We start from the raw sequence: 27927 nt of genomic DNA, 5'->3' as shown, positions 1-27927 counted from the left end.
GATAAACAAATCAATGTAGATAAGTGCATCATCAAGCAATTCATTTCAAACCCCACCTTCAACTCCCATCCATCCAAGCAACTCTAATTCCATCCCACTCTCTCTATCCAGGTGCGTACATGGAGGATGCACATCTTCACCATCATCCAGCTAGGCTGCCTTGCTATCCTGTGGATCATCAAACTCACTCCGGCCGCCCTGGCATTCTCTTTCTTCCTCATCCTCCTCGTACCGATCAGGAGTCAACTCAAGAGGATCTTTACCAAGCAGGAGTTAGACGCGGTATGTTCTAACTATTCTGTTTTCTACTACCGGTATTCAAGTACAATAATAAATAATGATAATCAGTTCTTGTTGAGCTCGTATCAACTACCTCTGTCTCGATGGGCTTCTAGTGAGCATAAGATTAGGTAATAATGGCATTTAAGAAAGCTAGTGCTAGAGCTAGCCAACCTGATAGCCACTGGAGCATTCAAGGACTTTCTTTCTACAGGGTACCAATTTACTTCTCCCGGGTGAAAACTGGCAAATGTAGATTAATGTCTAGCTACAGGATGTCACTTTCCTGGTCTGATTAAGATGGGATGGGATGTAATATACATGTAAGTGCATGATGTATTTTTGATTGAAGATCTAATAATACTTATTTGTTTTCTTCTTTTTTTTCTCACCAACAGCTTGACAGTGATGAGGTGGATGCTAATGAGGATGAAGACGATGAGTATCAAACTGTCCACATGCCTCAGTAGAGGTCAAAGGTCATCCGCTGCTTTCTGTCTCCAAGGGAGAGTGTTGTGTTGAAATCTTGCTGCCAATAAAAAACGCACTTTCAACCCGAAATGTCTTCTCTGATTCCCCACCGAACTAATTCTTCAATATCATAGTTGTATATCAATCGTCATGAAAGGTTCAAAGGTCATGTAAGGTTAAAAGGTCATATTGGCCCTTTGTAACATAATTAGATATCAACTTTGTTTGAGCCTTGTGTTGAGCTACTATTCTATTATTGAAGTTTATTGCTTCTAACTGCCTTCCAACCTCTTGCATGAAAAGTGTGTATTGTTTGACGTCTAGCCCCCCAAAACACCACAAAATGTAATTTGATTCCTAAACCTGTATATCAAGTAGCATATTGCAAACTATATGTAGTATGTAGTATGTTGCTAGCATTACCGTTCATGATAAATGGATGTACCCCAAAATACACAAAAATTTGCAGAGAATTATTTCTTAGGGTGCAAAAGAATTGTGCAGAAATATGTATCATTTACCATTGTAATAACAGGGTTTGAAAATCATTGTATCACTGTTGGGTAACGGTATCTGTGCAGCACTTCACATTATTCAAATATTAATTGTCTTGATAAAGTATGATATTGTCAACGTAGAGCCAAATGGGTGTTTACTCTGTGTTTATGAGTTAATGCCCTTCTGGCTCTGAACAGTCAATATGTACAGTATGAAGAGTTGTTTCTGTCTGACAGTGTACCCACAGTTAAGTTTGCACCTTGGTAGGCACCGAGTAGTTCCGACGAAAGGACAAGTAGGTTAAACCCCCATGCTCTTACCCTACATGATATCTACAGACCATCGGCTCAGAGCCAGAAGGATGTTAACTCGTATCATTGACTAAACACCCTTCTGGCTCTCAACTGACGATTTGTTAATTAATAGCTCATTATCAGAAAGACCTTCACGTTGAAATGCATTTATAGTGAAATGATAGATGCCTTTCAGCGTTCATGTATTCTCGCACAAACTCATGAGGATTAATCCAACTATCTGGCTAGGATTGCATTTATATATATGTTATTATTTCATGACTGCATTGTACAGTTCTATGGGACAAAATTTAATTGTTAACGTCATTGCATTGCATTTTTATCAAGTACTTTTTTTCTACTCTGCCTTCAGTACTATGCAAATGAATTTTGAAATTGAAAGAGCACTTAGGCTCCAACAGAGGCTTTGTAAAAAAATATATTAAAAAGTAGTGTAAAATATAATTAAAAGATGTGTTATTTATCTTTCCATAGTGTTAATATTATAAAAGTGATTAAAAAACTATTTTGCCTATTATTAAAGAGTACTTCTTTCTAAAAAAAATGATTTGATTAAAAAAAACACTCTTTCTTTGAGTTGTCTTTCTGTAATACCAACTTTATCACTATTTTCTCTTCGTTTTCCCCAGTCAGTGATAATTGAAAGAATGTAAGTTTGACTTTAATGATGTAAAAATCATCACTCTTTTGACTGAAAATGACACCAAACTGTACTTTGTGAGACAATTATTGCATCGCTTTCTCCTCGCTGAAATGATGTTTTTGAAGCATTTTGTGGAGAAAACTGAAAAATAGGTGTGAAGCTTTGGCGTATTTATAAAGATAATTCTGTTTGTGATTGTGTCTTTGAGTTGTCATTTTCTGTGTAGCTGTGAGAGTTTTCACATATTTTGTACAGGCTTCCAATAACTCAAAGTCTCTGTGAAATATTATATAAATGGTGCTTTCATTAAAGAAAATATATTTAATTTGTTTATATAAATCCATATTATTTTTATACCCTCCTAGTAATTCTCTGAAGCTTTACTGAACCTAAATATAATCCTATTTGACAAAGTTATCTCTCAGATTATTTTACTATTTTCATCAAGACCATTGACCTTAAATAGCCATTTAGTTTTTGACAAATGAAATGATTATATTCTTGTTTTGAAATAATTGAAGATTGTTATGAGATTTAAATAGTAATTTGGTGATAGAGATTTTCATTCCATTAACTGACAAACTACATTTTTTATCAATCTTTTTTCTAATATTTGTTATGGTTTTCACTGAAATAAGGCTGTAATTTGTAAGTGGAGATACAAACAAATTACACAAACAGAACTGAAACACATACCTTTGAATATCATTATCTACTGAAATTTAAATATTAGTATTTTCTTGATGTTTCTATATATTGCTTTAATTACTTTGGTACTCCTTTTATAAATGGAACATTATGGTAATTTTGTACTGCTTTCTTTGTTTGATGAAACACGTTTCTTTTGGCGCTACTAAATGATATCTACTAAACCTTGTACTTGTATGGAAAGCCTTTATTTCAACATGTATCCTTGTGTAGGTATACAAACAAAAATTGTGCTCATTGTTTGCATTGTGACATTTGCTGATTTTGTATATGTATATTGTGTGATTCACATGTCTATAAGCATGAGAAGCGTTAAATTACAGTCAAACCTGTCTATAGTGGCCACTTTTTCTGTTTCCCTTGGGTGACCTTAATGGACAGGTTTGACTGTATCTCATTCTTCACTTTTAGCAAAGATGGTTGATTATATGATTATACATGACGGAAAAAGAAATTTGTTTAACAATTTTGTATGCAAGACGTTAAGAATTGTGCAGCTTGAGGTTACATGTATGGAGAAAAAAAGATTTTAAAAATATGACATTTTATGGCTTGTGTGTGATGAATGAAAAAAGAAATGGCTGGAGGGAGCATTATTTACATGGCTGGAGGAAGCTTTATTTTAATGGTGCCAAAGTTTGCATTTTTGTACTTTATCAATCAAATTTATTTTGTTATGTAATACTTGTATATATGTAGAAAATATCAATTATCTTGTTCGGCAGTCCATGTTATGGGGAGCGAAATATTTTGTGTCTGCAAAGAAAAATACTGTATATTCCTGCATATTGCACAAAATTGTAAAATAGTTCAAAGGTTTAAAGAAAGGAAAAAAAATCAAAATCAATTTTGCAGTTTTTATTCTACAGTAAAAAAAACTTTATCATATGAATTTTGTGATAATCTTTTAAGATGAAAAAAAGGCACATTTGCTCTATATATTTGTTAATATTATGTGTGGGTTCTTTCTATCTCTCTTTCTTTTTTTTTCTTTTTTTTTATGAGACTGCATAGATGCTATTTTTGTATGTTAGTATATTCACGGACATATTGTATACCATGTTTTATGTATTGATGCAAGTAATGTATGATTTTTTTTTACAAATTGATGTTGCTTAATTGGAGTTAATTGCATGGGTTTGGAAAATTTCATATTCACTTGTTCGCAATATAGTGTTTGTCTGTGCTATTTTTTTGTTGCACAAGATTATTAAAAGAAATGGAAAAAAATTAAAAAAAAGTGTCTGTGTTATTTTTAATATTTAGTGTTAAAATGAGAGTTGCAAATGGTCCTGAAATAGTGATGAAAATAATTTTGTAATTTATGAGTTATTGTGGTATTTTACATTACTCAGAGGCTTGCCTTATACTGCATGTATTCTTGCATCAAATATAATGAAAAAACTGTTTCCCTTAGTAAGGCATTCTAGCTAGATTGCTTCTCTTCACCTAGGTGTATAAAAGAGCAAACATAGAATGAAAAACTGTTTCCCTTAGTAAGGCATTCTATCTAGATTGCTTCTCTTCACCCAGCTGTATAAAAGAGCAAAACTAGAATGAAAAACTGTTTCCCTTAGTAAGGCATTCTATCTAGATTGCTTCTCTTCACCTAGGTGTATAAAAGAGCAAAAATAGAATGAAAAACTGTTTCCCTTAGTAAGGCATTCTATCTAGATTGCTTCTCTTCACCTAGGTGTATAAAAGAGCAAAAATAGAATGAAAAACTGTTTCCCTTAGTAAGGCATTCTATCTAGGTTGCTTCTCTTCACCTAGGTGTATAAAAGAGCAAAAATAGAATGAAAAAACTGTTTCCCTTAGTAAGGCATTCTATCTAGATTGCTTCTCTTCACCTAGGTGTATAAAAGAGCAAAACTAGAATGAAAAACTGTTTCCCTAAGTAAGGCATTCTATCTAGATTGCTTCTCTTCAACTAGGTGTATAAAAGAGCAAAAATATAATGAAAAACTGTTTCCCTTAGTAAGGCATTCTATCTAGGTTGCTTCTCTTCACCTATGTGTATAAAAGAGCAAAAATAGAATGAAAAAACTGTTTCCCTTAGGCATTCTAACTAGATTGCTTCTCTTCACCTAGGTGTATAAAAGAGCAAAAATATAATGAAAAACTGTTTCCCTAAGTAAGGCATTCTATCTAGATTGCTTCTCTTCAACTAGGTGTATAAAAGAGCAAAAATAGAATGAAAAAACTGTTTCCCTTAGGCATTCTAACTAGATTGCTTCTCTTCACCTAGGTGTATAAAAGAGCAAAAATATAATGAAAAACTGTTTCCCTTAGTAAGGCATTCTATCTAGGTTGCTTCTCTTCAACTAGGTGTATAAAAGAGCAAAAATAGAATGAAAAACTGTTTCCCTTAGTAAGGCATTCTATCTAGATTGCTTCTCTTCAACTAGGTGTATAAAAGAGCAAAAATAGAATGAAAAAACTGTTTCCCTTAGGCATTCTAACTAGATTGCTTCTCTTCACCCAGGTGTATAAAAGAGCAAAAATATAATGAAAAACTGTTTCCCTTAGTAAGGCATTCTATCTAGGTTGCTTCTCTTCACCTAGGTGTATAAAAGAGCAAAAATAGAATGAAAAAACTGTTTCCCTTAGTAAGGCATTCTATCTAGGTTGCTTCTCTTCACCTAGGTGTATAAAAGAGCAAAACTAGAATGAAAAACTGTTTCCCTTAGTAAGGCATTCTATCTAGGTTGCTTCTCTTCAACTAGGTGTATAAAAGAGCAAAACTAGAATGAAAAACTGTTTCCCTAAGTAAGGCATTCTATCTAGATTGCTTCTCTTCAACTAGGTGTATAAAAGAGCAAAAATAGAATGAAAAACTGTTTCCCTTAGGCATTCTAACTAGATTGCTTCTCTTCACCTAGGTGTATAAAAGAGCAAAAATATAATGAAAAACTGTTTCCCTTAGTAAGGCATTCTATCTAGGTTGCTTCTCTTCAACTAGGTGTATAAAAGAGCAAAAATAGAATGAAAAACTGTTTCCCTAAGTAAGGCATTCTATCTAGATTGCTTCTCTTCAACTAGGTGTATAAAAGAGCAAAACTAGAATGAAAAACTGTTTCCCTTAGTAAGGCATTCTATCTAGGTTGCTTCTCTTCAACTAGGTGTATAAAAGAGCAAAACTAGAATGAAAAACTGTTTCCCTAAGTAAGGCATTCTATCTAGATTGCTTCTCTTCAACTAGGTGTATAAAAGAGCAAAAATAGAATGAAAAACTGTTTCCCTTAGGCATTCTAACTAGATTGCTTCTCTTCACCTAGGTGTATAAAAGAGCAAAAATATAATGAAAAACTGTTTCCCTTAGTAAGGCATTCTATCTAGGTTGCTTCTCTTCACCTAGGTGTATAAAAGAGCAAAAATAGAATGAAAAAACTGTTTCCCTTAGGCATTCTAACTAGATTGCTTCTCTTCACCTAGGTGTATAAAAGAGCAAAAATAGAATGAAAAACTGTTTCCCTTAGTAAGGCATTCTATCTAGGTTGCTTCTCTTCACCTAGGTGTATAAAAGAGCAAAAATAGAATGAAAAACTGTTTCCCTTAGTAAGGCATTCTATCTAGGTTGCTTCTCTTCACCCAGGTGTTTAAAAGAGCAAAACTAGAATGAAAAACTGTTTCCCTTAGTAAGGCATTCTATGTGGATTGCTTCTCTTCACCTAGGTGTATAAAAGAGCAAAAATAGAATGAAAAACTGTTTCCCTTAGTAAGGCATTCTATCTAGATTGCTTCTCTTCACCCAGGTATATAAAAGAGCAAAAAAGAAATGGTAGTTTGACAGTTACCAAACAATTTTTTTCTACATTTTTCTTCCTGGGAGTATGTTTACATAATTTTTTCTCCAGACATCCAACACCTTTGGCCTAAAAGTGGTGTGACTACTGTATTTTTTTCCATTCTACTGAATATAAAATAAATCCTTTAAAAAAAAAAGATTATAAAATAATAATTATTTTTTTGTCTAGAGGTATAGGGAGAGGACATGGCCCTTTTCTCCAGATCCATGCACCACCATCTCTCTAGGGTCTTTTTGCATTAAAAAAAAGAGGTGATCAAAATCAAGAAAATTGGTTTATCAATCAACCGCCCCCCCCCCCAAAAAAAAATGTGTACTATTAATTTGTCTCGACGATGGCTTTTACATGTTTGCCTGTGTACAAATTAATATATCCCTGAAGAGAATATATGGTGAATTGCCGTTTGATCTACTACCAAAGTCTATTCCAATATGGTTTACACCCAGCCCGTCTAATATATCCACTAGTCTAATGATAGTCATTTTGTCTACTTATCATTTGGTCTAATGACCATTTAGGCTAATAGTCATTTGGTCTTATTTCCACATGGGCTATATAATCTCCAATTAATTAGTCTACTACCCAGTATCCATTTGGTCTATTAACTGCATGTTCATCTAGTCTGATAACCAATTTAATTAGCCTTATTCCCAGTGTTTACGGGTGCCCTAAGCCCATATCGTGTATATACCATCCATATCCATATAGTAAGATTATAAATGTTTTGTATTTTCCACATTTGTCATTTATGTTATGGGTCCACCCAATTCCCTCAAGCCATATTGGCTTTAATTTATCGGGTGCTAATGATCCAGTACACTTCTCAAAGTCTAGAATGTGATTCTTTTATGAAATAATAAATTGAATTGAATAATAAATTAAATTGAATATTATACTAGTTCTAAAAATCATTTGATGATTAATTATCATAATTATTATCGTTGCATGATTATTGATATTGATAGACCATATGGATAAATAAATGGTAATTAGACCAAATGATTTTAAAAAAAGTAGATGAAATTTTATTAGAAAATGTAGAGACGGGCTGGGTGTATAGACCAAAGGGCAATAATCCGGTCGAGACTACTATCATGATCGTTTGCATATTAACCTTTGAACCCAACTCTCATAACGTGGCTGCCGTTGGTTTGTTGCTAGACAGGACGATCACCAAGATGGATTCCTTCAGGTTGAAAGGCTGCGGGTATTTAGTTTCTTCAACAGTTTTCTTGGTTAGTATGGGTTGGTGGAAGGTCTTGAGAGTAAGAAGTATTACAGACATTATTTACATATCCAATTATATTTGATTTGATAAAGTCTATTTGACTTAAAATCGGGTAGAACTGAGCTGAGTTTGAGACGAGAGCCCGTGAACTGTGTGTGTGAGTCATTACCGAGTGGGGGTGTAGCCGCCCGATAGAGCACGACCGTCCCGGGTCCGGCCGCTCGAGAGCCGGGCCGGCTGATAATGCCGGTGACAGTTTGCTTCCTCATTCATTTGACTTTATCTTGACTTAAATGAAATAGGATATTGGGCGCTAGTTCAGAATCATATCCATACTTTGATCTGTAACTCCGTTGTGGAGATACCATACCAACAATCAACTAAATCTTCATCAAAAATAGTTCAAATAAATAATGCTGTCAAGTGTCATGATTAAAAAAGTTGTGAATTGCGTAGATCTAGTTCTTCATTAAGTTAATCTAAGCAATTCACCATTACGGCCGCTAACTTCACACATGCGCGCCCGCCCTCACCCTGCTGTGCAATTGTATTGTGCAGTAGTTTACGAAGTATCAATCTGGCGTGATGACGGAAAATATGAAAAATACTGCAATATTTTCAACCAAAACAAAAATGGTGCTTCGTTTTGCCCAGTTTTTTTCAGATTAAAACAGGGTTTAACAACTTACTGCAATAATAATGAGTAAGAACAACTCTTCTTCAATTTGACATTTCAATCATTTCATTTGGTGGTTTCTAAGGCGGGATTTTACAGTTTAGCTGAGACTCTTTAGTAGCAGTTAAGCGTAAACAAGTCGTTTACTTTTTGCAAATTAGGCTTCAATGATGAATCAGACAAAAGCTTTCATACAGTTAATTGTTTCCTAGCCCCGCGCCTGCATGGGCAGATATTGACCTGTAACTCTGGGCTGGCATGGAGATACCCTACTGAAACATACCAGAAAATGAACTGAATCTTCACCAATTGTTCAAATAATGGTTATGATTTAAAAGTCGTTATCTTTCTTGCCTGTTTCGTGTAAATTTTCTTATCATTTTGAGAGTATTTTTCCTAAAAACAAAGACATTTGTACCTTTTATACACTTTCTCATAGGTTTCACAGCAAACCGCTTCACAATACAACGGTGGGTTTTAGGCGTGCGCCTGCCTGAAGCTAGCAACCGTATTGATCATCATCAATTCATAATGTGAATTACTTTCATGAATTTAATGAGAATCTGAGATTACAGTCGCCAACGTAATGGGTTGTTTTTTTTAACTTCCTATTTTTCTGTCATAGATAATATTTTTTTTCTTTGTTTGTCTCCTATCATATCTTATATTTTGATCTCCCTTTTTGTTATCCTTTGTATTCTTCCTTCATTCCCTCTCAACACATGCTACCACAAATTTCTTTTCTTTTCACTTGTCATCTTCCATTTCTACCTCTCCCCATATTTCTCTGTTTAACTTCCAAAGCTCATTACTGAAAAATTTGCTTTTGGTGAAGGCACGCTATGAATTCACACTTTCTGATTCTGATTCTGAATGATTCTGTTCTGATCCTGGTCCTGATCCTCAAGAGGGATATAAAGATGACCAATAAGAACGTTATCGTTCGAGAGAGAGTGTTTGTTGCTTCTAGAACACACTGCACGCTAGAGTAGTCTAGGAAGCAAACCAGTCCTCCAGACCACGCACTTGATGCTGGACTGGTTCAGTAGTACGCTTCCCTTTATGCTTGCGTCTTCACGCTCTCGTTAGACCGTTCTTATGAAACTGCTCCTCCTAAGACCGTCCTAATATAATGGGATGAGTATGAATGGGGTCTTGGATAGCCGAGACTCAAAGAGTATCGTTGTCTGTGAAATACTTTGACATTGAAGATACTAAAGCTGACCTGAATGTACCCTTGGATATGATGTTAAAGTGCACCATAATTAAAGTGGCAGTAAATTTAAAAAATGATTGAAAACAGTTTTAAGAAGTACTAATCAAATGTATTTACCATTTTACAGCTATGTTGTGTGGTATGCCATACAAATCAGCAAGCCACTGTGGATCTAATGGACTCCAACATGGACAACATTCTGCAGCACAATGACATTGTCTTTGTCAACTTCTATGCCAATTGGTAAGATGCTTGCGATCAAAATAATATTTCACATTTATATTTAATACTTTAGTGGGCTTTACAATGCTACATGTATTTCCTCCTAGTCAACAAAATTTGAATGAACTTCCTTTCCCCAGTTTCTTCTCCTTTTGGGCAAGGCTCCACACAAACTTTCTTGGCAGGGGGTCCAGATGGGGGTCCGTATGCTTCAGGGGTTATTTGTTTGTCTTTTGGTTTTGGTTTAGTTTTTGTTTTCTGGAAAAGGGAAGTCCTCAAATTCGCTTTCATTATTAATAAATTATTCTTACCGGTAATTTGCCTTTAATCATCATTTGGTACATGTTTATAAGGCTTAGCAATTAATTTGTCTATAGTTTTAATCTATAATCATATTATTGTCTCTTCAGACCAACAGGGTCTATTTGGAAAGCAGTTCTGTAACTGACAATGCTACCCTGTAAAATAAAACTAACAATAAATAAGTATATAAATAATAAATGAATATCTGGTATTTTATTAACAAAATGATAAATTGCGTGTACCAGTATCCCACCTGTACATGCATTTTTCTGTACCGGTTTTCTACAGTACAACACTTTAATCATACCAGTACTTTAAAAGTCTTCCTTGGAATACCCACAATGTACAATATACAGGCAGGCAAAAGAAAATTGGTATATTTGATCAAACAGGTCATCACATTGAACAGCCATATTGTGCATTTCCTTTAGTATCTTTGTTCAATGCTCAACCGCTTAATTTCATACATTTAAAAGAGGGTTATGGAATGTGTAATTTATTGAATGTTCATTTTTTTTTTTTTGTGTGTGTGTGGTTTATTTCCTTTTTGTTTTACTATACATGCATTTTTTTCTGTACTGGTATTCTACAGTATGACACTTGAATCATACCAGTCCTTTTACAGTCTGCCCAATGCCCACAATGTACAGGCATGCAAAAGACAATGGGTACATGTATACTGTAAATGCAGTTATTTTTGTGTGATTAAATATTCGCGTTGAGCCACCCAAAACATATTTGCTGATTTTCACGAGTTCTAATGGGCTGTGTAATGTATTAGTGTTCATTGTTTTTTTGTTTGCTTTTGTTACATTTTGTTTTGCTGTAACCAAACACTTAGTACACATCAATAAACATTACCGTGTACACAAAAAAATTGAAGGCATAATTGACATTGTGTTCAATTATAATGTACATGTACATGTAGGCGTCATGACCTTCATGAGGCATTTAATGAAGCTTAGATTCCAGGACATGTACATTTAGTCCTCATAATACTAGGAAAAGGGGGCTAGATGCTCTAACGCCTCTAAGTGTCTAAATCCACTCCACAGTGTACAAGGACAGAACACTTTTGCACTCCCTCTAAAATCACAATTTGAACGCCTATAGTACATGTATCTGCAGAATGAAATGTATCTTTGCATTTTAAGGACATGTTGCTTTATGGAGGATTTAATATTTCTGAGTCATCATGTGGGGGATTCTACAGAACATTGTCATTTGATTCATGCATGCATGCATTCAGCAGGAGTTGCTCATAAAATATCAATGAAAGTGCTTGGGGAGAAAAAAACGGGAAAGAAGGAAGAGACATTGATTAAGATGCATGAGGAAATTGCAACTTAAAGGAAGTACATATACTTCATGTTTGAAAATGAACAATATTACATGGGTTGGGACATTGCAGTGGTTATTAATTTATTCCAATTACTCCTCTAATGTTTATATTTAAATTTACATGATTTTAGTAATTATAGTACATACATAGAGATGCATTTAAATTTTGGTCACTTGTGATCAAATAGACCGTTTACTTACATGTATACTACAATTTATGGACGTTTCTTTCATGGGGACCTAATGATAATTTGTTCATGAATCTGTTATTAATGAATGAAAACTACAATAATTGGAATCCAGTCTGCATACACTACTTGTACATGTAGCTACATGTATGTTGGGCAAGCTTTCAGGTTGTCAAGAATGACATTTGTTCAAAAAGTATCCATAGAATAAGACGCCTGGCTGGAATGCTCCCCAGGGAGTGGAGAATGTGCATACATTGTGTGCGTGTAAACCTGAATCCTATGACCGGGGTAATAATATATATATCTGTAAAGCGCTTTGAGAGGGCCTTCGGTCCTAAAAAGCGCTATATAAGAACTAGCTATTATTATTATTATTATTATATATTAGTAAATTAAACCTGTTTATTGAAATGGTAGGTACCCTTGGAGAGCTTTGGCAGAGCAAAATCATATCCAGTTGTCACTGCGTAACAGCTGTGCTCAAGTTTATTTATTCAGTGGTAAATGTGCAAACGAGTCTTTTCAGCATTATTGATTTTTTTAATGAGACTTTGTAAATTATAACCGAGACATTAACAACGGTAGAATGAATCAGTAATTTATCAAAGATAATCAAACCATATATCACCTCCTATACTGTTTCACAATATTCTTACATCAGTTTTGTTGTACAAATTACAGATCTATAATCCTACTTTCTGGTAACAACAACCAAATATACATTTATCAGAAATGATAGTTATCACCAAATCTATGTGTAAATAAACGATATCTGCGAAATTAATCTGAATGTACATATCAGTGTCAGTGATTTTCAGGGTTTGCAAGTTTGTCGGCAAAATGTTGCTGTTTTTTTCTTCATTTGGCTGACCTAAATTAATCACCAACTTCAGTTCATTACAAGATAAGAATTCCCAAATGATTTATAAGGTTTTCTCAAAATGAATGAGCTCTGTGAAAATTAGCCTTCAATATATTTGAAAAAAAAGTACTACAAAATTCATTCACTTTTCTTTTAAATTAGAGGGGTCATATTTGAAGTAAACTTAATCTTTTTTCCCTTGATATGTATCTAGTATATTAAAGTATTTGGATAAGAAATGTTTCGATGTAATGAAAAAGAAATGCATATTTAAGAAAAAGTGACTGTTTGCTCTTCTTTATTTTTTGACTACTCTTGTATGTAGTAAATTCTCCAATGACTATGTGCAATGCAAGACATGAGAATAATCTCCTTTCTATAATATCCTTTAACGCTGTAATACTTTTTGTTTCTGTAAAATTGTTCATGTTTTGTTCAAGACTCGACAAGGAAGTACAGGTATCGGGTTTCATTATAACAACTTTCCTGCTTTGATGATTGTTTCAGAAGTATAGTACGATGAATGCACAACTACACGCATGTGTGAAATCGATTGACACAGTTACATGAAGTATGGTGCAGTACAAAGCACAATGCAACAATATTTGTTGTACAGCCTGAGTTATACAATTTACCAGATTTTGTATGCATATTTGTAAATTGCTACATGTACCTTGCAAATGTAAATTGACATTGTGGTTTCTATATTTTTGATGTACGACACACATTAAAGTGTGCATGTACAATTGTACTTGCATGAATGAGCAAATGCTCTGCAAAGCACTTTGATTATTTATGTACCGTAGTCATCAAGTCATGTAAAAACAATTTTCAATTTGTGTTTGTATTTTTCTCTTTCTCAAATCTATAACTGTTTCTTTAATTTTGACCCGATTTTTGATGATACAGGTGTAGATTCAGTCAGATGTTGAAGCCTATCTTTGAGGAGGCTGCTAAAGTTGCCCAACAAGAGTTTCCCGGTCAGGGGCAGGTTGTCTTTGGAGGCCTTGACTGTGACAAATATCGTGAGTAGGCTTTATCTCCTTGTGGGTTGTGTCATCATTACCCAAATATCCACAGCGTTCAATGACTTAATTGAAACCAGGTCAAGAACTTTGATCAAATTCTGTTAATCATTATCAATTCTCGAACAGTTTGGAATAATTAACATGATGTGTCAGACCAACATAATTGCATATATCATATTTCATATTTTCTCGAAAATGTTATGACCTCTTACTTTGTTATGTCCACATATTTTTGTAAACTTGAATATCATGAAGACAAAAATGTTATTGATTGCATAGTTACTTAAAATGGCGTTGAAACATGTCACAGTTTCCGTCTGAAATTTTGAGCTTGGCTTTCAAGCAGAATTCTTATTTCTGCTGACAGAATGATACATGTTTTTTGTCAATTTAAAAAAAAAAAAAAATTATTTTTGGCGTTATTTCATAACCTACTGACAACATATTTCATCAGATTCGATTGTGTGTCAGCAAATTTGTGATATAATAAAAGACAGTTGTTATTTAATTTCTGAAAATTGTCTAAATACAGCTCTGGCATGTATATAGGGAAGGTGAATACTCATACATGTACACTGTTTTCCAGTCTCAGTGTAGATGAATGTAGTCTATACTGCAAGACTCTATATTTCTTATATTCATTGAGTAGGGTATGGTAATCAGTTATAGCAACAAAGTAAGACTAAGAGTAAAGAGAATAAGAGATACATTAATTAGATTCTGGAAGCTGTAGAGAGGGAGACATTTTGAAAAGGAATGATGGCAGTGTAAATATAAATGTGACAGCTGGTGTTGGTTGACTAGAAACCAGTAATCTTCTCTTCCTAACTATTAGTGCATTTTTTTGAGTGGATTTTCAGACAACTTAAAAGTTAAGAATTTGTTTTGTCTTCTCTTTTGAGAAATTTACAGTATTTAAATTAGTTTGCTTGATACTTACCAACATGTTTCTCATGAATTGTAGGATATACACAATTAAAACATATCTTTTCTCCTGAAAATTTGCTAATTGTACTTTTAAAGTTCTGCCCTAACCGTATTTGAATTGATTATCAACAATTATATATGGGCCCTTTCACTTGATTGCTTATCCATACAACACACACATTTTTGAAATTGCTCAATAAAGTAACTTCGTTTATAATTCTTTAACTTTCTAGCGGCCCTTGCCAAGAAGTACCACATATCCAAGTACCCGACCCTGAAGTTATTCCGAGGAGGTCAGCTTGCTAAACGGGAGTACAGGTCACAGAGGTCAAAGGATGCTTTCGTCTCGCATATCAGGGACAACCTGAAGGACCCGTTGGTCAAGCTCACAAACCCAGATGAAGTACCAAATCTAGATGTAAGTTCAACTTCTTAGTCTACTAGACCACTTCGGAGATGGTACATGAAGAAATGACTCCCAAATATTTTGAGATCTTTTAAACATGGAGAATTAAGTGTATTTATGTATTTGAAAATAATCCTAGCTAAAGAGATTTTATCATAAATATAGAGAGTGAGAGAAAAATTATCTGTAGCTTGTTTTGTAACACATGAATAAGGATAACCTATTTTTCAAGAGCCCTCCATTAGTATTATTTCAATTTTTATCAACAGTTTATTTATATACTTCCATAAATGAAGAGCCCTATAATGGACATGTTAATATCATGCCTATTTTTATTTCTCACAGGAAAGCAAGCGTAAGGTTATTGGTTATTTCAAGAGCTACGAGGATGCTGAGTATACTGCCTTTAGAAGGGTAGCGAGCAGTCTACGAGATGACTGCTCCTTCTTTGCTGGGTCAGGGTAAGTCTTATCATCATAATATTATAAAAAAGTGGATACCCACCTGAGCTCCCCCCTCACCCTTACAAAAACAATATTAATAATAAATAAATTAAAAATAAATTTAAAAAATGAATAAAATGTAACAAATTAATTCAGTAATTAAGTAAGTAATAAAATAAATATGATAACATTTTTTTAAAGGAAGAAGAAAAAAAGGGAAAAAGAAAATATTTGTAAAAATAAATGAATAAAAATAAACAACTTAATAAAGTGATAAAATGAAAAAGACCCTGTGGTAGAGTAGAATCTTTCTTCCTTGTGAATGAATGGATGTGGGGCAACAGATATACATTTTTTTAATTGAATAATTCATAAATAGTGTGAGGGATTTCTTTGACTACATTTGCGCAACACATTTCAGTCAGTACATTGTTTCAATTATTTTAAAACCCATCCAGTACATGTTATTTGTAAAGTTGAACGATGTAATGATTTGTATGACACAAAGTATGATTACAGTATCTCTTTCTCCTAATTTGTTTGTGATTTTCAGAGAAGCTTTCAGTAAAGAGTTAGCACCAGGAAACAGTATCATGTATCGACCTCCAAGGGTAAGTTTACAGCTTCAAGAATATTTTATTTAAAAAATAATTAATGTGGCTCTCCCAAAAGAACAAAATCAAGACAGATTCCCACATTATGCCTTTTTTCTAAAGTTTGATTGAGAGCCCCCCCCCCCCCCAAAAAAAAAAAGATGCCAAATACATGAACTGTGTTTAATCTGTGTATACTCTGTGAATTTTTTTAGGAAGATAGATAAATGCAAAGCACATTGTGTGTATTTGTTGTCCGGCAGCACTTTTCAATTATTGCAACACATTATGTGTGTATGAGCACTTAGACATAATATGGCTTGATTTCCAGATGAGTAGAAAGGTCAAAAATATCTGCAACACACTGCATTCATTTTTGTTCAATGGCTATATTGCATTTGATGCCCGGAATTTCACAAAGGAAAATAATCTTTAAAATCATTACAATGGCAACACTTTGAGAGATTCAAAGGAGGCAATTTTTTCATCTTTTTGACAACATTCTTGCCCATGCATATAGAGATTACATTTTTTAACAATGTAGCAATAAAAGAAAAATATTTTTGTTGCCAATTTGAAGAATGATATATGATCAATTGAGCTGTAAGAATAAATCCTGTCTTGAAAGGGCTATGTGATTGACTATGCATGCTTTTCTGCTTATCCTTTTCTTCTCTCGACAGTCTATAGATCAAGACATGCTATTTATGGGATCCATGACCAATGTTGAACTTCTGAGAGCTTGGTCCACTGACAAATGTATTCCACTTGTTCGAGAAATCACATTTGAAAATGGAGAGGTGAGCCTGTTCTAACACTTTTCAATATCCGGTGGAATTAAACATGAAATGAACAACGTTGAGAATAAGAATAGCTGTGTATTTAGAACACTAAAAGAATGCACACGTACCACACGTATGTTCAGTGTGACAGAGCTTTATTCGCTGTCCTCAGTTTTATAGTGAAATGTATGTTACAATGCCAATTGCATTTCTCCTAATATGTACTAATTTGACAATATAGCAATGATTTGATTGAGCAAGTAGATGGAAGGCTGTGTTTTGAAGGAAGAGAAGTGACGTGTAAATTGTTGAAAGGAAAGTGGTACAATGATGGAAAGGTATTTAAGAGAGAGAAAATTAAAGATAAAAGGAAACAGCGATATGCAAAACAATGAGATTGCAAGAAAAAAAAGAAAAGAAAGTATAAAATAAGAACAGTTTTTAAGGACTGAATAAAAGAGATATGCCAGGATAATTTTTGAAAATGTAATGGAAATAGGCATTAAGTAGGATCATGAATTATTATTATTATTGTTTTGTTTTTTGTTAAATATATTTTTTTTGAAAATACAAATGTTATTAATAGTATAATGATTTGCCAGAAGAATATGAGAACAATCTCTCATCTTCTTATCCTTTTATCATAGGAATTAACGGAGGAAGGACTACCTTTCTTAATTCTATTCCACAAGCCAGAGGATACAGAAGTAGTCAGACAATACAATGATATGATTTTAAGAGAGCTTATATCAGAAAGGGGTAAGAATATTAAGAATGTTATCTACTTCACTACCAATCATAAGATTGAATGATTTTGATATAGTGCATGTGTCTTTTAATAGAGAAGGCATTTTGAATACTGATTTCCCATGATGTTGGTTGAGTTTTGTTCATTTGTATTTATTGGGAACATTCAGATTCCTTCACTGAAAGTGTCGATGTTAAGCCATTATGATATTGGATTGTGAAAGTAGGCAGCTTTGCAAAAGTCGATTCAAATTTGCTTCATGTTGTTTCACATGCACTTATTTGGAGACAGAAGGGCTTTAACTGTGTGTCAAACTGTGAGCTAACTCCCTTCTGTTTACAAACCGACGATATGTCTTTTAAAGGGAACCAAAACCTTCATACTAAGTTACTTTTATTGTAAAGTTTAAAAGATTTGAATAAAATCAGTGAAAATTTGAACAAAATCGGGCAAGGAATAAGGAAGTTAGAGCTTTTTTAAATGACTAGTCACTAGAGGGCGGTATTCAATTTGATGACATCATCTGTGGACAACTCTCCATGCCTTTTGTACATAAAATTTCACAATTTTTTCGTTTTTTTCGTATTTATTTGTGTTCTTGATCCGACTTCATAACATGTGAAGTAGAATATCATTTTGCATTCTATATCTTGCTCTCAGGGGAGTAGATTATCTCAATCACAAGAAAGAAGGAAAAACATGAAATTTGATGTACAAAAGGCATGGAGAGTTGTCCACAGATGATGTCATGACTAGTCATTTCAAAAAGCTCTATTTCCTTATTCCTTGCCCGATTTTGTTCAAACTTTCACTGACATTTTTCAAATATCTTAAACTTTGCAATGAAAGTAACTTAGTATGAAGGTTTTGGTTCCCTTTAACTTTTAAGCAATTTCATAGACGCATTTGATTCAATGGTGCACGTTCCATTTTAAGCTCCCTTTTTTATCCCTTTGTTTATTTTCACTTTTTTACAGGGAACATGAATTTCTTGACAGCTGATGGCACAAAGTTCACGCACCCCTTACACCATTTAGGGAAAACCCCTAAAGACCTGCCAGTTATAGCTATAGACAGCTTCAGACATATGTATCTCTTCCCTAATATCGCAGATGTACCGTGAGTATCTTGACAAAGTTTCAGTGATATCATTTTTTTCCAGAATTTGAATGTATATAATTTAACATTGTAATGGCTTTATGCAAAGTAGAACAAAAGTAGGGGGAAAGCAAGTCATATCACAGTGGTGCTGCAAACAAGTATTGAGGACTTTTAAAAATTATCTTGGAATTGAAGATCATGCACAAGAACGGGTTGAAAAACATAGATTTATAAAAAATATTTGGTATTTAAAAAGATATCAGTGTGAATGTTATACAACCCCTAAATTGCTTGCTCAGGAAAGCCTTCATTTTTTTGGGAAAATAGTCTCAATTGTGATGGTAAAATAGCCTGCAATTTGTATTTTCACTGTAATGAGTTCACGTTTAAGTTTAGTTTGAGGTCTGGCTAGTTCTGATTGGTGGAATTTCCTTGGATAAAAAATAAGCAGGCTAGTTTTTAGACTTCGCTAAATGAAGACGGACCTAATCAGTATACAGAGATGCAAAGATTGTGTTTGACAGCATTTTTGTGCATTTTATCTACATTGCTTCTCTCCACCCAGAGTTTAAGTTTGTACCCAGTATGATACGAACGTGACTGTTTCTTCAGGGTTATGCATTTCTTAAATCAGCCCCTAGCAAGAATGCTTCCCAGGATGCATGCATTGTGTGTGGCGAGCCGTAACCTGATGACAGGAGTAATACTTTTAATGAAGGGCACTGGATGAATTTAGCAGTATATAGATGCAGAATATTGCTATTATATTTGTTGTTGTTGTTGTCATTATGTATAGAACCCATCTTTAATACTGAGAGTATAACGTATAATTCTCACATCGTAGTCAAAATTGATTGTAATTCAAAGAACGATTGACTAAATTCTCTCTTTTTATTAAACCCTTTCCTGCAGGGTACCGGGCAAGCTGAAGCAGTTTGTGTTAGACCTCCACTCAGGCAAACTCCATCGAGAGTTTCACCATGGCCCTGACCCAGCGATCCAGAAGACAGTACCAGGCTCACCCAAGACCGTCATTGACACTGACCAAACCGATCCTCCCGAAAGCCAGTTTGTAAAGCTCATGCCCAGTGAAAATAGGTACTCATTCCGGGACGAGCTTTGAGAACGGCCTTCCTTTTGTCATGTCCTCTAATCCACTCTGTGATTTCTATTTTTACAACATTTGCACAACAAAAACTAGGACATTCAGGAGGGGACTATTCTTCCTATTTTTTAGGAATGCTTTCTGTAGTACCCCCTAAATTTTACTGTAGTTAAGATACGAGCATATGAATATTCTCATTATTATTCAGAGATCTGAATGTATTTTGATATGATAACATGGATTAGCCCGATTGATCAGCAGATTCATCTTGATTAATGAACCTACACGTATTTAAGCATTGAGCATTGAGCATGGGTTTTAATTTTGTGATTACACTAGGACCCACCTTCTAAAGAGTTGCATTCCTACTCATTCTCAAATTAAGTTGTGATCTATTTGAATCAATTGCAACTCCTCAGAAGATGAGGCTCTTATCTAACACCAAACATGAATTCAACCAGAGTTGTTTGGTCAGTCTCAGATATTTGACACGTAATGCTTGCGGGACCTGTTACCTCTCGTGTACAAAGCCTGGCTATCGATGTTAAAATCTGATCGACATATTACAGTGTATGCCATGGTGTGTGATTGACATGCCCTTTTACTGACAGGCTTAAAGAGAAGGTTGAGTTCTGGGAAGAGGTGAAAAATAATTTGTGAGCGTTATCATTGTATTATGCAAGTGTGGAAGAACATCAGATAAAAAATGTTCCCTGAAAAGCATGGCTCTTCAAATGCCTTAATATTCTAAATATGGCATGTAACATCATAAAAATCGAGACAGATTTTTATGCCACATGTTCATGTAGTCCCATATACATCTTTCTGTGTACAGTGCTTGTAACTTTACCAGGACGGGCCTAATTGCTTATCAATTTGATGAGTCCAGAACATTGCAGTACACACCAACACTTATATGCTAGACGATCAACCTTTTTTCTGATGGATTCCACAACGTTTCTTTCACAATGCAATCGCATGACCAGAACTCAACTTTATCTTTAAATTTGATTCTGATGTCCAGAAAACGAGAAACTCTGGCACACTTCAGGGTAGTTGCATAATGTACCAAACCTCTCCCCCAAAATACTCACAAGGCACAACAAAACTTCGAGATTCCCATATGCTGCAAACACTTACCATAACTTGAGAAATTACCTGATTCATTAAATTTTTATTTTAAGTTTTGTCACTTGGAAGTGTTTTCAACATTCACTAGATTTTGAAGGAAAGTAAGGAATTATTCTGATTCATCATTATTTTGAAATGGTAGATGACAGAAATAAGTGGGAAAATATCTGTGTTTGTTTGCAAACCGAAGCCTGCGTTGTTTATATTCAAACTGTCTTTCCGTTTTTGAAACACATAGACACTAAATTTATTCTCGTTATCTTTTGTCAAGCAATAAAATGATGTGATATCTTTTTTTCCATTAGAGATGTACTGTTGCATGCATTTTAGAGTTTGTATATATTTGGAATATTATCTTTGATTTTGTTGTATTCTCAAAATTATGACACAAATATAAGACACAAAGAGTCATTTTTATCAAGCACTACATATTTAAATTTCAAGGGCTTCAAAATTGTGTTCAAGTAATTTGTAGCAAATGCAGCAGATATTTGTATTTGGTAATTATTATCCTTTTCAGCTGTTTGATGCAAGAGCTGAAGTCTGTTTCTCACAGTCATGCACATACTACATATCCAGCTTGTGGTATGAATAAATTCTCTAAGTACCGGTAGTTTCAATGTTTGACTCAGAGATGGCACAAAGATAATGATTACATTAGAAATGTGTCGATTTATCGTAATTTTTTAGGACTTTGTAAAAGGTAGTGATTCTTATACATGTACACATTCTTTGAGGCACTTTAGGCTGTGTACTGTGTTCATAGGGAATTCCTGAAGAAGCAGGAGCATGATATACTGATATAAATAAAAATTTACTGTACTAAGCTTTTATTTGAAGGAGTAGGGGCAGAGTCAGGTTCTCCCCCTCTGCGATAAGTCTGGGGTGCAGAACTCTACTCGTATGAATCCATACGATACACATGGACTTGAACAACAGCTTACAAGTTTTATGTTTGCGATAAATATGGCACAAAATATTCCACCCCAAGCCTATGAAGGTCTGATTGAAGAGAGAAATCAGACCAGGGTCCTGAAGATAAGAACTGACACACAATTAATATTTAAAATCTATTTTGTCTTCAGACTTGCTGCCATTACCTGTATCGGAAGGTGCAGTGTATCTGGCTGTGACATCAAATCAATTGTAGCCTAAGCACTTGCTATTGGTCGAACCATGTTTTCAAAAAGGAATTCTTATAAACTTTTAAATTGGCAAGTGTGAATTTATGATGGGCCAAATATCTCATAAATACCACCATGTTTCAAATAAAGCATCTTTCAAAAGCACGCAAGCACCCCGGAAGTGATTTGATCTTGATCATTTTTCAATTATAAAATTGAGTAGGGGCTTTGTAATCATGTCGGGACCTATCAAAAGGGAGTGCTCTGAGGAAAACGCCTCAATTGACTACAGGTGTGTACAAGTGCTACCAGACCCTTGAGGCATGTACCTTGGTTTGCGTTTTGATAGCGCAACCGCACAGTCCACCCTTTAAACGAAAACAGAGTCTTCAATAGTTATCAACTTTTTGTGCTTTTTGTTTTAATGTTTAAGGCCCTTGTGCTTTAAAATTTAATTATTTGCAATACCAATATAAGTATGTACATGTTTGTACATCAAACTGCAATTCATTTAGGGGATGCGCTTTGTATGATTGTATAAACTGTTGGGTTACAGGGGAAGTTTAGATTTTGTATCAATGAACCGTATATGCTAGATGTTACAGTCCCAGAAGAAATTCATTGTTTTCAAATATATGTCGAAGAGATTCATATAAGGATTTTTTTTTTTTGTACAGCTCAAGTTCTAGTTGAGAATTTCAAATTGATACTTTTATTTGTTTTGTAAGATAAAATCTTGATAGCATTCATAGCCATAGCCATTACTTTGTGTTTTAAAGAATACTCCATAGGTCAGTGATTAATCTGTGTAAAGAATTCACCTGATATATATACAACAGAATACAAAATAGAAAAACAAAGGGTGTTAAGAAATACAAGATTTAAGGCCTATATCTATTCAGAGTATCATAATAAGTTCTTTTGGGGGAAATTGTTTTACGGTAATGGCGTTTTATTTTCCTTCTCTGTATTTCCATTAATCGTAAATTTGTTATGTTTAATGTAGTTAGATTTTGTTTGCAATACATTTCGATTTTAAAAAAATTGTAGAGGGGAAATTATGTTTGTATTTTATTTTAAATTTTGTGTTGTTAATTTCTCTTCCAAAAATGCTTTTGTAGATACATTAGATTATACTATACTAATGTTATTTATTAGTTTGTACAATGGTTAGGGACTGTCTTTAATAGTAATTTTTTTTAGAGCTGGTAATGCTTATTGACATCCGATATCGGGTGAAAAGAAATTTGTCCTACAGATGTTGATTTCCAAAACTGATGTTTTCAGAGGAAAGTGATACTATTTTTCTGTGTGTTTTAAGGTAGGTCAAGTAATGTGTAAGATCAGGATATGTTGCAATACATAAATTGTGTTGAAAACATATACATGATAGGGGAATGAACAGTGCAAGATGAACATAACTCTTTTCTTGTTGTCTTACATTAATCACTTGAAATTCAAGTATGTTTATAACTCCAAGGTCCTATCTATAAACTCAACATACTTCAACCTATAAAGCAATTGTGAAGATTTGACTTTCTTCCATTTTAAGTGTAGTTGCTATGTGTCTGTGAGGGATAATCATTATTTCTTCTTTTTCTTCAGTACGAGGGAGACACAGACAGTCTGTAGTTGCCATGGCTATATGCTACTAGGCATGTCCAAGTATAAACGACTGTCATGGCTTTATGTACTTGCAGGTACACTTCAGTTTATCAGTATGTTTTTCAATGAGTAAGGACTGAACTTTTTGCTGAGAAGTTTATAGAAATGAATCTGACAGAAATCCATATTGTTTTCAGAGAGTTTATGCCAAAATCTTATTCTTTTCTGATTGTTTCATTTCCTTGTGATTGCTGAAATTCAATAAATTCTTTCTCTTTAAAATTAAACATGTTTTAATTTGGTTTGTCCATTTAATGCTGCAGTGGTGTCACATACCTGCCAACCCTCCCGAATAATCCGGAATATCCTGTTTTCCCGGATTTTTAGGACCCCAAAATGCGGGATCTCCTGATTTTTAAAAAAAAAATTTTTGATTTTTTTGATTTTGTGTGTGTGTGTGTGTGTGTTGCTCAAGCCAAATTAAGTTTGTTTTATCATATGCTGCGATGTGAGAGTTCACGTATTGCGTGCGTTGAAGGGCTGCAAGATTGAGCAGCGAATTTGTATTCGCTTTTTTGCACAGATTAACCGTGTATTGCCAGTTACACTGCCGCTGCATGTGCGAGCGCATGTTAAGGGTACAGATTTCTTATTTTTGAAGACATACCGTGCTAAATATTCTTAATTCTCATTTTCAAATGTTGGCAGGTATGGTGTCGTGCTTTACAAGCCTGACAATATTCAACCTATCTTGCTAAAAAGGTGTCACTATTGGAGTGATGATGATCTCCATTCAAAGTAGCCTGGTGTTGATGCAAATCTGCCAACTATTCCTACATTTATGAGGAAAAAAAATTCTACATTTATTTGTGAAAAAAATTCTACATTTTTTTAGCCTTCAAACTAATGTCACAAAGTCTAGATTCCCCTTTTTTATGATTTAATCTGTACAGGAAAAACATATAAAATATTCTGGATTCCAATTGTTGCCTTCAGAGATTCCTAATTTTTGGTGTGGAATCTTTGAGGGTATGTGATGCCCTTGCAAGTATGAAAACAAAATTGCCAACTAGATGTTCATTGATAAAAAAAAATTGATGGCCCACAAGTTTATTTGTATGAATATTAATCCGTATCACCTGATAAACTGATTGAGTGGCCTTCTGAATGCTTTTAATCTACTCTGAAATCAGTTATACCACACTAGCTCCTGCGACGGTTGTTTGGTCTACTTCAATTTGCTATACTAACTGGATTAACTTCAAATGATTCAAATTATTTTATTTCTCATGCAAAACATAATACACGAATAATTATATCACAACGAATATGCAATGAAACGACAAATATAATGGAAAAAAAGCAAGAGAAAAGAGGAGTTAACTTGAAGCGGAGCTTGTTGAAGTGTTTGTTCCTCAGATGCTGTTTTGCAATAAAACATGAACAAAGTATGCTTAGAAATCAATAAATGGACAAATATGTAGCTAATTAATTCTACATAAATTGGGGGGGGGAAAAAAAAAAAGAGGAAAAAATGGAGGAAAATAGTAGAAGGCAAAAAGAAAGAAAGATACAAAAAAGGGATAATGAATGATTGCAAAAGCTCTAGAAAAGGGAAATTAGATCAGTAGAATGAGGAAGAAAGAGATTGAGAAAAAGATTTGAGTCGAGAGTCAAACAAACCGAGATTCGATCATGTATATGTGTTTAAAAGTTCAATCTTTAACTTTTTTTTAAATGTGTATAGACTGGTACTTTGTTTAAAAGATGGATCTATGTTATTCCAAAATACTGGACCGGTGTAAATAATTGTTTTTGTGCGAAAACTGTTCTCATTCGAGGAGTGTGGAAGTGGTTTGACTGTCTTGTGGGTATGAATGTATCTCGTTATTTTTTTGGAATATAGAGGAAATCGGGAGAGGTAACTCGTTATTAATCAGTTGGAACATAAAGATACCGAGGTACCAAGAATACGAATAATTAATTTCAAGAATTTTGTCTTGTAAAAATAAGAGGTTAGTGTGGGAACGAAAGTAGACATTATGGATTATTCTTAATGCACGCTTCTGTACAATTAATATTCGGTCAATAAGAATCTTAGAAGGATTTCCCCATGCTAAAATCCCATAATTTAGGCAGGCGCGGATCCAGGATTTCTTAGCGGAGGGGGCCCAACTTTTTTTTAAAATTTGCACCCCCCCCCCTTGAGCGCCGGGGGGGGGGGGGGGCCCAACCCCCAAAAAAGGTAAAAATCGCGTGATTTTGCATGATTCTTTTCTCAAGGGGGGGGGCCGGGCCCCCCGGCCCCCCCCCCCCCTGGATCTGCCACTGAATTTAGGTAAGGCAAAATAAGGGTTGTATACAGCGATGATAAAACTTGAGCTTGCTCTGAACCCATTATTGCCGTATCTAACCCTAACCTTAAACCTAACATAAAACCCATCTGCAATCCTTACCATACCTCTATGTTCCTTTAAAGACCAAGTCCACTCCAAAAATAATTTGCTTTTAATAGATGCAGAACAACAAGAGAAACGGAGCGAAACAAATTTGAGTTTAATCGGATAATTAATAAGGAACTTATGAATTTTGTAAAAAGTATGAAAAACTATGGAACAATGTAAATCACTACACAAATTGCCAATTTGGATATCAGTTTGTGACGTCATTGCCTCACTATATATTTTTATCCCATTAATTTCCCTTTTTATCCCCAAAACTTGATATCCCCATGCCTTTGCCCAGATGATATTGCGTGCCTGACAATTTACAAATTATTTTATAAACTTTGAAGAACTGATAATATTTTCTGAATATATTGTACATGTATAATCATAATTATTGACTTTTTATGTAAATAGTTTATCAAAATTCTGTTTTTCATGATTTAACTGAAAAACCCCTCTATATCACAGCCAGGTGCGCCGGAAGCAGTTTGGGATGGGGGGGGGGGGGGGCAAACATTCCAGGGGGCTCACTTTCCAGGGGCACTGGCGTAATGAGCAAAAACGTTCGGAAGGGGGAGGCAGAAGAAAATTCTGCACCATCACCACTCTTGGACGTTACATGCAGGCCCCGCGGAACGTTTTTCAAAGTGGAGTATTAACGATCAGGTAGAGCGTAAGTTGGCGTGGGGTCCAGGGCCTGAGCCTAGGCGCGGATCCAGGGGGGGCGAGCGGGCCTTGCCCCCCCCCCCCCCCGTAAAGAGAGAGAGAGAGAGAGAGAGAGAGAGAGAGAGAGATAGAGAGAAAAGGAAAAGAATGGAAAGAGAAAGAGGAGAGAAAAGGAAAGAAAAAAAAAAGAAAAAGAAAGGTAGGGGAGATCAGTTGCGATTTTCCCGCCAACAAGGTGTAGATCGGGGGGAGGGGGGGGGGGGGAGGAGGAGCGCTGGCGTACTGATAGGTGATAGGAGAGGGGGGGGGGTTGGTACAACAAATCGTCTTTTTTTCTAATGATTTAGTGAAACGTATAAGCTTCCGCGCTTCGTGCGGGAGGGGGTAAACTGAATTCAGACGAGAATTTTTTTCGATAACGGTACAACGAATCGTCTTCTTTGTCTAATAATTTAATGAAATGTCAAAGCTTCCGCGCTTCGCGGAGGAGGTAGGGAGAGTGAAAACTCGCCCCTCCCTGCACCCCCCCCCCCCCTTTACGTCACTGCTGATCACCAATACGTACCAATATTTGGCTCAGCATAATTTCAAATTTGGGCCCCCCCCCCTAAGAAATCCTGGTTCCGCCCCGGCAGCTCAGGGTTTTTAGGCATTAAATTACGGTCAGATAAGCATATTTAGATACCTTATTTGTGACACTGGCAGTTCACTAACTGGAGTCCAGGGGGTTGAGCCCCCGGAAGCTCAGGGGTTTTAGGTATTTATTAACGGTTAGATGAGCATCCAGGGGCCCTCTTTAAGGGCATTTGATTTGGTCCAGGGGACAGATTCCCCGGCAGCTCAGAGGATTTAGATATTTAACCAAGGTCAGATGAACATCCAGGGGCCCGCCTCGGGGCCCTTGGAGGGGTCCAGGGGGCAGAGCCCCGGAAGCTCAGGGGTTTTAGGTATTTAACCAAGGTCAGATGAACATCCAGGGGCCCGCATCAGGGCCCTTGGAGCGGTCCAGGGGGGCAGAGCCCCGGAAACTCAAGGTGTTTAGGTAAGTACAGTCAGATGA

The 27927-nt window shown here is 35.0% G+C and overlaps 2 protein-coding genes across 6 annotated transcripts in view; both read left to right on the top strand.

Moving 5' to 3' along the window:
- Window positions 1-4147, top strand: part of LOC587119 (band 3 anion transport protein) — a 48896-nt gene extending 44749 nt beyond the window's left edge. For all 5 annotated transcript variants that reach the window (XM_030975024.1, XM_030975023.1, XM_030975020.1 and 2 more), the window contains 2 exons: window positions 112-282; window positions 678-4147. In XM_030975024.1, the coding sequence (XP_030830884.1) occupies window positions 112-282; window positions 678-749 (243 nt within the window). In that variant the 3' untranslated portion in view covers window positions 750-4147. The remainder of the gene's footprint in view (window positions 1-111; window positions 283-677) is intronic.
- Window positions 4148-7824: 3677 nt separating this feature from the next.
- LOC587099 (endoplasmic reticulum resident protein 44) lies at window positions 7825-24041 on the top strand. The gene is made up of 10 exons (XM_786852.5): window positions 7825-7957; window positions 9970-10085; window positions 13671-13786; window positions 14950-15134; window positions 15468-15583; window positions 16119-16176; window positions 16842-16958; window positions 17588-17699; window positions 18666-18807; window positions 19702-24041. Exons 1-10 carry the CDS (start codon window positions 7901-7903, stop codon window positions 19910-19912), a joined length of 1230 nt encoding a protein of 409 aa, XP_791945.2. The 5' UTR covers window positions 7825-7900; the 3' UTR covers window positions 19913-24041.
- Window positions 24042-27927: the final 3886 nt, after the last annotated feature.

Source organism: Strongylocentrotus purpuratus, unplaced genomic scaffold (genome assembly GCF_000002235.5).
Source record: "Strongylocentrotus purpuratus isolate Spur 01 unplaced genomic scaffold, Spur_5.0 spur5_scaffold_7, whole genome shotgun sequence".
Taxonomy (NCBI): domain Eukaryota; kingdom Metazoa; phylum Echinodermata; class Echinoidea; order Camarodonta; family Strongylocentrotidae; genus Strongylocentrotus; species Strongylocentrotus purpuratus.
Note: the sequence above shows the minus strand (reverse complement) of the source record. Positions and strands in the feature narration are given on the sequence as shown.